The 11,815-nt window shown below is 41.4% G+C and overlaps 1 protein-coding gene across 2 annotated transcripts in view; it reads right to left on the bottom strand.

The window, feature by feature from the left end:
• The window catches only part of ptprdb (protein tyrosine phosphatase receptor type Db), a 147,317-nt gene that overhangs the window by 39,318 nt on the left and 96,184 nt on the right, over positions 1–11,815 (bottom strand). Inside the window, exons 8-10 of one of the 2 annotated variants that reach the window (XM_046046387.1) lie at positions 8,979–9,120; positions 3,111–3,299; positions 1,764–1,772 (exon numbers count right to left, since the gene is read on the bottom strand). In XM_046046387.1, coding sequence (XP_045902343.1) covers positions 1,764–1,772; positions 3,111–3,299; positions 8,979–9,120 — 340 coding nt within the window. The remainder of the gene's footprint in view (positions 1–1,763; positions 1,773–3,110; positions 3,300–8,978; positions 9,121–11,815) is intronic. The other variant, XM_046046388.1, reaches the window with a different exon arrangement.

The following is an 11,815-nucleotide window of genomic DNA, read 5'->3' as shown; positions in this document are numbered from 1 at the left end:
GAGGGGGGGGGGGGGGGGGGGGGGGGGGGGGGGGGGGGGGGGGGGGGGGGGGGGGGGGGGGTAACTTGGAAAGGAGCAGAATCAAATTAGAGAGAAAGACTCAAATTATAGATCCTTAGAGAGTGAGAGAAAGAGAGAGGCATAAAAGAAAAAGACAGAATAAATAAAGACAGAATAAGCCTGAGAAGAGAAAGGCAGATGCTAGATAGGCAGAGTGACAGACTGTGACAGAGCTTTAGGGAGATGGGTTATTGATTTGACTTCATTGACTTGCAACAGGGGCAGATGTGGCTGTAGGAGTAGGGTAGTGTCTGCAGTAGACTCATCTAGGTCTCTTAAGGGATCTCTAAGTGTAGTATACTTCACTGCTTTGAGTCTTAACCTGCACTTGTCCTCCACATGGATCAAAACCAGGTGTAATCCTTCTGGTACTATGGTGTGTAAATATATTTTATATCCTAAATGAAAAATACATCCTCCAGTACTTGGCATTGTCCCTACATCATTTATCTATTTTTTTTGTTGTTTGGCATTTTTTTCTAAATCTCTCAGCAAATCTACCTGGCAAAACGTAGACAATAGGAGGTCTAAATCCCTCCAGCAGGGACATTTTCAACAACATAAAACATCAACAATAAATGTCAAGTTCATGTCTCAGTCCCTCAGAATGAACAAACAGGGGTGTGTTGGTAGACTCAGTCTCTCAAAGCGACCATCAACAATCACTCTGTGAGAAGCCTGGCGTCAAAGAGGCCAGACTGCAGGTCAGCCACACGAAATGTTGTGTTTACCATAAGAGATGTAGGGCTGCAACTAACAATTATTTTAATTACTGATTCATCTGCAAAGTTTTTTTCTTGACTAATCAATTAATCATTTAATCAAAAATGTCCCAGAAACCAAAAGTTACCTCTTCAAATTGCTCGTTTTGTTCAACAAACAGTCCCTAAGGACATCACTCACTAAAGTTAATATAAACAAAGACGTGGAAATTAAAGCAAAGTATGGGAGGGTGGATTTTTCTTTAAGTCTTTAAGTACTTAACTTTTCTTACTCTGTTATGGTGATGTTAAAAACTGCACGTGTCCATGACCAATTCACTAACTCTAAGCAGTAGTATCCAGATGTAACAAATACATACTACACTGTACAGTCAACGTCTAGTAGTCTGAAACCTGGTTGCCATTGATTTCCTTACAGTGGCTCCACCAGAGGCCTTGCCATCTAGAGTTGATGGTTTATTGAATGGTAACTCTATACAGCAGAGTGGAGAGAGTATAAGTGGGTGAGTGAATGACGAAGTGAGTGAGGGAAAGAATAATTTAATAAGTGAAGGAGTGGAAAATTAAATAGGTGAGTGTGAGGAGAAAGTTATTGTAATTCTTTGGGTGTGGAAAGGCTGCAGGTGCACAGGTGAGGGTGAGGCCAACTATCTCTAGGGTGACAGAGATATGTGTGTTTGTACATGTGTATTCATTCTATGTGTGTGTGTGTGTGTGTGTGTGTGTATTGCCATTTTGTATCATCTATAGTATGCTTCTTTAACCAAAATGATACATGGGTGCCTGCAGACTTGTGAGTATTTCTGTGTGTGTGTGTGTGTGTGTGCATCTATGCTTTATATTATCTTTGCATGTGACTGTTAGTAAAATGCATGCCATGCATTTTAATAACACCTCAACATTGTAAAAGTGAGCAGCAGCAGCAACAGTAGAAACATTAGTGAACATTGAGGGTGTGGGCCTCGGAACAGAAGCACTTACCAAAGGACTCTGTGGTTAAAAAGATACAAAGAGAAAAGAAACAGCATAGACATGGCATTACAATCGGACAATTGGTTACACAGAGGAGTTGACTCAGTAGAAACACCTTGAAAAAGCACTGGAACCCCCCAAAAAAGTCATGGATATCGATCATCTACACAGAACTTAAAAGAATCATAAAAGTAAACTATTTTTTAATCATCACATAGAAGAAGCAAGGCTAACATACCAAATATCTGACATTTTAAGATGTAGGCCTAACAATTTTGTAAATCCTTTCAATTTCTTTTTCTTTTTTCTGTAAAAAAAAAAAGATCAAAAAGGGAGTCTAAGCAGGAAGTTGAGGGTTGAGCCAAAGACGGGGACAGAAGCAAAGAGGTTGTCATCAAATAAAGAAGCCAGAAAGTTGGGTGTCCAATCACAAGAAAGGGATTTTGGGTCCAGAGTTGGTCCCTGGACGCAGAAGGAGGACTGAGGAGGGAGGGGATTTTGCTTCGACTGTTTGGGATTTTACACACTACTGTGGCTATTGGAACGCTGATTGAGATGGATTGAGGGGCTTGACAGGAAACGAATTTGTTCTGTGTGTGTTCTTCCAAGTAATCTGTTTATGAGTTTCACAAATTGTGTGAATGTATTTTCTCAATTAACATGGATGCAATGTCTGTGAGTCAATTTCACACCCACGCAAAGACACACTATCCATGAAATGAGGAAAAACAATTGTTTTTGGTTGTTTGATTGTTTAGTCACAGCAGTGAGCCGTCTTTGAGAGGCCATTCCCTCAGTGCATGCCACCATCGCCTGGGTTTACCTTGCAAATTCTGTCTGTAAAGAAATGTGTTGAGCTGTGACTAGGGACATGTTGCGCACCGATGCTCTTGTTGTTACAGATATTTCATAATGTTTTAACTAAGTGAAAAATTAAACCCTTTCGTGATGGTGATTTGCACGGGAAGACCTCGGAGAGTTTGGAGAAAAGTGTAGAAACGTTGGGAGTTCACTTTTTAAGGCCTTGAAGAGTTTAGAAAAGCTGGCAACCACACACAGTCAACTCAAACCACAGCAGCAGCAGAGAGGGGCAGCTGAGAAACACAGCCAGTAACCACGGCAGGAGGAGTGCGGAGCAGCAATAAGAAAAGGGGTGAACGAGGGCAAGAATAACAGAAGCTTTGAAGAAACAGAAAATAAAAAATGGGTTCGGGGGGTGGGCGGAGGGAGGATAAGATGGAGTGGATATTGAAAGAGGGATAAAAACAAAGTGGGAGGGAAAAAAAACTTAATGTGGAAATAAAAAGCTGGGATTGAAGGGAAGGGAAAGAATGGGGGGATAAAAGCATTGGTTACCTGAGCGGAGCTGCTTGATTCGTCCGTTGTTACTGGATGTATTGACTGGCAGGAAATCCTTGAACCAGGTAATTTCTGGGTCAGGGTTGCCGCTAGCGGCACAGAGCATGGTAGCGGTCCGAGAACGCTCCACCACTTTCAGCTGGGGACCCATATCTATGGTGGGGAACCCCGAGGGCAACTGGTCTTCTGGAAAGATCAAATAAGTCAAACAGAGCTGGACATTATTCACACGTTCAGCTTGGTAGCCTGGCGCTGTGGTTCCCAACCTTTTGTGTCTGACGAAATCCCCACAGTCCTAACAGATAAGCTCAAACACACCTTCATCCTCATTGCCCAGCATGTTTCAAATGTGTTAACACTATTCAATTTATAAAAGTAGTTGTTGGCTTTGTTGCCTTTTTCAGTGGGTTTGGTTAAGTCCACATTTATACCACTACTAGAGCAGACACTAGGTATTTAACAATTTCTCCAGCACTTTTAACTTTCTATTTTGACTTCTCTGCACATTTTTCCTCACAGTTTTTCACAAACTCTCAATCACAGCATGTGGTTCAGGTCTCATAACTGACTCAGGTTGGTGGGAGGCCTCTAAGTATGAAATAAAAATACTAAAAAAAATACTAAAGTTGGTTATTGTTAGTTAAACATATACATCACTACACAAGTTTTAAATCCTGTTTGTGTAATATACATATTTGTATACACCATACATTTCAATAAACACCTCTAAAACAGATGAACAACATAAAATGAACAATATAACCTTCTTGATGGTAGCAGGGGTTGTCAGGTTCTTGTATTAGACTGCATTAGATTTAGCTTGGAGTATCTAAAACTGACAACTCAGTGTATGTAACTGAAGTACCCCCTGAGGCACAAGTACCCCTGGTTGGGAATCACTGGCATAGTATTACTTCTCTGTATAAGCCAACAGGACATCTACATGTATGAGGGTTAGTAAGTATTGCCTTCCACACAGGATAAAGTAGGATAGTATATTGATATATAGTTATATTGGAAATATTATCGTGTTCAGCTACGTCCTCAGGGGAATTTCAAACAAAGCCTTGTAAATCTCCTACCAGCTTTTACAGTAGAATATATAACATCACCTTGTCATGACAAAAAACATTCCTGATATTACTTGCATTATTTTTTCCTTTTGTCAGTTTTCCAGCTACTAATTATTCATGTGATTAGTGTTTCCAGATAGTTTTGCATAATTTGTGAGATGTATAGGGGCTGGTAGGTGGATCTCATTACCTTTAGACAAAGGCTAGTCGTATTTCCCAAAATGTTGTGCATTTGACACATACCTAAAGCAGATAGTCTGTGTTTCAATATAAGACAAAACATGATGCCTCACATACACAGCTTAAGCCCTGAATTGACACCATGCATGTTGGGTCCAGCGTAAAAAGGATTTAAGGGAAACTGTCTGGTCAAATGCAAAAGTCAAATTTTGATTCAATATAGAGTCAAAATATGTTTTCAGACTTGAGCCCGGGAGGAAGATTTTTGAAGAATCCAATAGTGAGGTCCAACAGAATAAGAAACATTTCATTCCACTTTACTAAAGCTTTTGGCAACAGCTCTTCGAATAGGAATCAATTGGAAATCAAATACTCTCTCTTCTACTGGGAATCAGTAGCAGTTGAGCTATACTTTCAGTCCAGCTCAGTCTAGTACACACAACCCTCTCTGGAAGTTCACCCCACTTGCATGAATCAAATAGGCGAGTCAAATAAAGACACATCCACTGGGACTAGCACCCTTTTGGGATGGCAAATCAAATGTGAATTCATAGACAACCTAGGCAATTAAATCAAACATGAAGAGTTATTCCACTGTGATAAAGGAAATCAAAGGCAGTGGGCCAACTTCATTCAACTGAAGTGGGAGATTTAAGGGAGAGGAGGGGACAATGCTTCGAGGAGATGGGGGGATCAAAGACGCTTGAGCTCAGTCAAACTGAAAAGATACTGTATTCAGCCAGGGAATCAAACAGGTTCAGAGAAAATCAGTTTTTAAAAAACAAATCCTTAACTTTGTACAAGGCTGCACTTTGAAACTGCGATGTCATGAATCATCCATAATAAAGTGGATAAAGACATGGTGAAAAAAGACAGATGAGCAAAGAGCGTGCACCTGCGTTTGCACTGTATTTGATCTATAAGACAGTCTATTTTAATTTTTCCCCCATGTTTTATCCCCCCAGAATCCCTCGTGACTTTATCCCTCTCAACTACACAGAGCCTCATTAACGGGAAATCCTAGCACTGAAACTCGCCAAGTAGATGCTAATTCTGGTACTAGTCCATCGAACCGTAGCTGACGGGTCGTGAGACACTAGCTTTGCGAGTGCGTGTGTGGCCTTTTAACATCTCCGGTTTCGATCAATCACAAAGCCTGACAAATGGAAACATGGACATAATAAACCAAAGGAACAAGATGAGAAGGTGTTTGTGTGTACAAGTATTGTGTGTGTGGGCGGGGGGTGAAAAAGGGCAAAGTGCAAAAAAAAAAAGGAAGAATGAAATAGAATGGAATAGAGTTAGACAAAGAAAGAGTGACAGAAAGGTAAACCAAGCGAGAACAAGGGAGGTAGCAAGAGAAAAACAGACATAAAGGGAGAGGGAGCAGAAGGGACCCATATAGCATAACAATCCTGATTCTCTCCGCTTTCATTATGCAAACGCTTACTTCAAAGCCAGGCCCTCATAGGCAGGAATAATACATTCTATTTCATCTACCTGGAATGGGACACTGCACCGAGCACTGAGGACGCCCCGATAGTATGCTACTCCCTGAGATCATGCATCTCTCAGCCCCTCTTCTACAACCACTCACGAGTGCACAAAAAACAACAGAGTTGCAGATATTTGTAGGCAGAAGTGTGTGCAAGAATCTGCAAACGTAGGCAAACACAAGCACAGGTATGCACGCATACTAGACAAAAACACACACACACCCACACACATGCGCCTTCTTGTGCAGATAAAAAGAAGACAAAAGCTTTTTTTATATTTAAAGCTGACAAGATGTGAAGTGATATAAGTTGAATAGGCTAATGCACACACACACACACACACACACACACATGCTCGCGCGTTAACACATGCACATAACCAGCTCTCGACCATTCATCATGGGGACAGGTGTAAGCAACACCAAAGTGTGTTTGGGAAAGCTGCTCCAGTGTGTATGTGTGTGTATGCGCGTGCTGCTGAACAGTTAAGAACCCCCTGAGGTCAGAGCAGATGCGTAACCCTACACTCCCTTGTTGATGGAGCCTTCCACACGTCCCACTGTTTCCCTTGGATGTGCTCCCACTTCAGTGTTTCCACTGTGACAGATCCAGATGATTTCACAGCTCATAGAAAACCCCGGTCTCACAATCATGGGAACTGCTGTGCGAACACTGCCCTCTTTATATAAAACCCCAAATAAATCCGCACACATCGCTCACTGGGTTTGTCATCTGTAAATCCTGGAAGACTGCAAATCCAGTTTGGTCTTAGAATCATGGGAACTAAAGCATGAACTGCCTGCTGTATCAGAAGCCCAAGTGTAAAATCTGCACCTGCAAATAAACCTGTTTCTGTCATTTACAACTGACTCAGGGGATAAACAACATTAAGTGATGGCTGCAGTAACATTAACACCGATTTAATACATTGCAATCAAATACAACAACAGCCCTCTACTGCTGCAATACTTATGATTCTTACAATATTTGTTAAGATTGTTCCAGAGTAGTGTTAATTCAACTCCGGTTTGGTTTGTAAAGTTGGAAGTTTTGTATGATGCACAATCTTTTGTCACAGCTGCATTGTGTGTATATGAAGGCAGACCAAATGTGAGGTACACCTAACCATGGGTTTCCCCACAAAAAGACACATGGTGGTTAAACGTTGACCTATCCCACTTACATCATCAATATTTATACTGCACTCACTTTCAGTTTTACCACCAAATAAAGTGGTCTAGGAACTGACCGCTCATGTTTCTTGCCTCATCAGACTAGAGTGTGCAACGTTGCCATGTTCCAAGATCTTAGCAAGTATTTTGATGGCAGCCGCAGACAAATACAATTGTTCTTTAATATAAATTTACGAATGGATATTAATTAGAACTCTATAACTTCAATTTTTGGACCAAAATACTTTGTCCAAGACTCAATTGGATGAATTCAAACAGACACACTCAACTTTGACCAAAACAATAATTATACAGTATCTGACTGTACGCTGGATCCCAAAGCATATAATTGCTCTGAAGTTCATTATTTTTTCAGCCATTGCCAATCACAGCCACTTACTGGAAGCCAAGATTTCAATTAGACTGGTTCTAATCCTCAGTAATTAAGCCGGCTGACCTTAACATCGGATCTCTCCTGTCAGACGGTCAGTCAGTCAGTCAGTCAGTCATTGGAGCTGTGTCTTTACAGAGCCAGGGGAGACAAGGAGACAGGACTGACAAGTGCATGTGTTTGTGTGCACACGTGTGTGTGTGTGTGGGTGTGTGTATTTTTGTGACTGACATTTGAACTGACAGTCTATCAGGGGCTATTAGCTGCTCCCAGGTGGCCTCTTATTCATCCGCAACACAATGACTCCTCAGAGGAGTAGCAAGAGGCTAATCACTACATAAAGACTGACTGTCTTAGATTGAGGATTCGTTTGTGTGTGAGTTTGCCTGTGTGCGCATGAGTGGTTATGTTCTTGGTGAATCAAAAATAGAGGCAGAGACACATAAGCAAGAGCACATACGGATGTACACGCGCAACTGAGCAGGCCGGCACACACTCTCACACACACACACACACACACACACACACACACACACACGGGAGAAAGACAACCTTGGGAGACAGGAAAAATTCTGGGTGGATGGAGCGGAACAGCACAGAAGATGCAAAGAGTGGTCTGATGTGAATAATTTAGAGGTTGCTGTGTAGTGGACCTAAGAGCATATGGAGACAGAGCGAGAGGAGAGATAGAGCAAGAGAGAGAGAGAGAGAGAGTAAAGGCAGAAAGTGAAAGAGAAAGTAACAAGGAATGAACTTGGGGAGACAAAAAACACAGACAGGCGAGACAGAAAGAGAAGAGAGTGGAGAGGAAGGACCGTAGACTATGTTATTACCCCTCAGAGAGACAAGATAGCGAGAGAGAGAGAGAGAGAAATGAGATGGTAGAACAATAGGCAGCACATCCTTTCCCCACGAGCATGTCGTGTAAAGGCAGGCGATGTGATTATCCACACTCGAGCAGCTTCACTCACTAAGACACTCTTGAGCTTCAAACTACCCGTACATAATGTTCTCCTAATGGACTCCACTAACACTAACATCACTATCTGCATTAATGGACTCTTGCTTACACTAACAAAACCATCTACCGCAGTGGACCCAGGCATACACTTGAATATATATCTAAGGACACATCCCTCCAAGCCTCAAATTCTTCTGCATAAATAGCTTTTAAGTCACAAGAAAAATATCACAAATTTGACTCAACGAAACCTGATTTCGACTTCGATTATACCTCAGTGTACTCCAACCAGTGATAAGATCCCCACCTACAGTTATAATCTTAAACTAAAGAACCTCTATCTATATAAGGATATCCTTTAAACTTTACAATCAGAATTTATGTCAGTTGATGGTAAACTCCTCTACTTATTCAGTATTCCTTCTGGATGCAAACATCAAATTACAGGAATGTTATTACATATAAGAACCAATAAAATGTGTCTGCTTTGTCAGTTATTTTTCATGTGGCTTCTAGGTATTATGATCTGAAAATTTCTTCACAGCAAGCTGTATGGAAACATACAGTGGCTTGCATGTGTGTTCACACTGACCTCGTAGCACACTTAGTCTGGTGGAGGCAGTGATTTCTCCTGCAGAGTTGGAGGCATGACATTCGTAAATAGCCTCGTCTCTGGGAGTCCTCAGTGGCTGGATCCTCAGGACCGAGCCGGACCCGTCGTCAAATTCTATTACCTGTTAGAGGGAAGAGGGTTTAAATTTAACAATGGATCAAAATGCGTAAACTGAAAAGTGTCAAACCTACAGAGAATTAAAGCTCACTGTTTTGGTTTTACAGCCTACAACTTCACCGTTTTGGTTCACTCTTATCGCTTGGTCGTTTGTGGCAGCAGCAGCTTTTTTAAAACTAAAAAACAACCCACTGTCAGGTGGTCAAAAACACATTAAAATTATAACAACACTGCCGTCAAGTTGGACACTTTCTACCTGCGTGAGCTTACTGTGAGTTTAGAACAATAACTTTCAAAGGTGGTTCCAACTTTCTATAGCCGGAGAAAAGCAACTGCGGTCACTGGACTCAGCAACTGCAGCCGCCTTGCTCCCGCGAGGTGTGACATTGTGTTTTGCAGTGCTGGCGAAAGTCGGACACAATTTCTAACCAATATGTCTTATGTTGAGTTAAGCATGCGTCACGTTAAGTCAGCACTGTACAGCGCTGCATTAATTCGAACGCAACTAATATGCCAATGTTTACATCTTGTTTCTGCTGACCCCAAGTGGCCAAACAATCAGCTCTTGCGGGTTTAACGAAATCATCAAGCTTTATCTTATAAAAAAAATGCACTGTGCTACAGATTATTTAAATGTTCAGCTGAAGCATTTGACCCTGACTGGTGTTGCAGTTTGGTGTTAATGTCACCTTTAATTTTGTTTGCAATTCAATGATTAACAGGCCTCTTCCTAGTGTTTTATTTGCTGAGAGAAGATGAGGGGACAGCCTGTGAAGTCTGAGAGGAATAGTCAGGTCTTACGTACAGTAGATCCACAGTCTAGGATCAATCACTGCACACATTATAATTGAGGTAGCAGTGCACTGATTAAAAGTAATTTGGGATTGAATGGAAAGAATGGAGAGCAGAGTTAGTTAAGAATACAATTGTCCTTATCTCTCATGTCATTTTGATATTCAGGATAGGTAACAGAATACGTTTATCTGAAATACTGGATTGTAGATTTTAAATGCGCTTGCATGAGGTTAATACATGCATGTAATAGATCTGGATCCTGAATTCTGAGAAAGGGTCCGCTGACTGAAATCTAATAAAAAGAAATCCCACATCAACTCCCGACCGACAGGACAGAAAAGAGAAATATACAGCAGGTAGGCTGAGCTTCTATAGGGTGGATTAAAAATAAAATATCTCCCCAAGTGATTTAATCACAAACAGGAAGAGACCAAGATGAACTTGAACCTAGGAGGAAACTCGACTTATTAAAGTAGAAAAACACCCAGAGCTCAGGGTGACACTGACTGGGGAGGAGAGAGGCTGGTTCAACATCTCCATCTAATAGTGACTTGTGAGGTGAAGAAATAAATCAAAGGTTAGAGCCTTTGGGAAACTAATAAGGCTGATCATATAAGAATCTCATATACTGTAACCCAAGGCATCATCTGACATTTGAAGTAGTTGGGGCAGATAGCATTTCACACAGTTGTATAACCTTTGGACTACAAATGAAGAAAAGTAGGTAAACTGATAAAATCTTTAACAGTACAATTTTGGCTTTCTATGCTAACTGGTATCCATGTATTACCAGAAAAAAAAAAAAAAAAAAAAAAAAAAATATATATATATATATATATATATTTTTTTTTATCTTTTTGTACAGTATACACTGATGAAAAAAATTAAAATAAAAACAAAACACAACACAACACAACACAAATTATTGACTTAAATGTCAACTTTCATTGTAATACAGTACCAGCAATACACTTTTCTCACAGTGGGCCCTTGTCATCAAAGGAAAAACACAGGTGTAACTAACAACATTAATGATGGCCCCGTTCCATTTAGGCACTTCGAGTGAGTCAGCATGCACAATACCAGGGCTCTGAATCTGGTGAACCTAAATGTAAGGTAGCCAGTTAATCTTTCCACTAGTTAATTAATTACTTTCCTCATATTAGCTAACTTAGCTGGCATTACTCTGCGCATGCGTTGGCGTCTGTAGCCACCTGTCGGAAGCTCCGTCTTAAACTGGACTCTTATCCAGTTTTAATCCACTCTTTTTTCGTTACATTTTTTATATCCTTTTTATTTAACTTAACTTTATTTAAGTTTTACGTGGGTTAAGGATTTTAGTCATCCGACATGGATTTTAAGATAGATGACCGTAAAAACGCGATCAACGCTACTGATCGCAACAAAGCTCCGGTGACTATGCTAGCCGAGATAACTCTGCCCCATGAGGACTGCACACTCCTTAAGAAAGCGAACAAGAAGATTGCTGACCTTATGGAAGACATCCGACGACTTTCAGAGGAACTCAAAGAGAAAGATTCCCTGCTGACTGGCTTTATGGATGTGGCTTCAGTACAAGCCAAACAGATTGTTTCTCTTAGCGCAACAGCCAACATCCAGGACACCGTGTTTTGGGACCCCTCTAGTCCCAGGCTTTCATCCTGCTCGACTCCGAAGCATCAGTCAACCTGGGCTGAAGTGGTGGTCCGTGGCTGCAAGAGAGGCTCGGATGGGGCTGCCTCTCCTCCGTCCATCGGCCTCTCCAACCGCTATGCAGCCTTGTCTAACGACACTCCGGTCCATCCAGCGGATGCACCTGCGGCTTCGAGTCTCCCTGATACGGATCTCTTTCGGCGCACAGTGCCTGCCGACACTGTTGCATCTCCTCCACCGGCTGCATCTCC

Source organism: Micropterus dolomieu, linkage group LG04 (assembly GCF_021292245.1).
Source record: "Micropterus dolomieu isolate WLL.071019.BEF.003 ecotype Adirondacks linkage group LG04, ASM2129224v1, whole genome shotgun sequence".
NCBI classification, from domain to species: Eukaryota; Metazoa; Chordata; class Actinopteri; order Centrarchiformes; family Centrarchidae; genus Micropterus; species Micropterus dolomieu.
The sequence above is the reverse complement of the archived record's forward strand: the minus strand, read 5'-3'. Positions and strand labels throughout refer to the sequence as shown.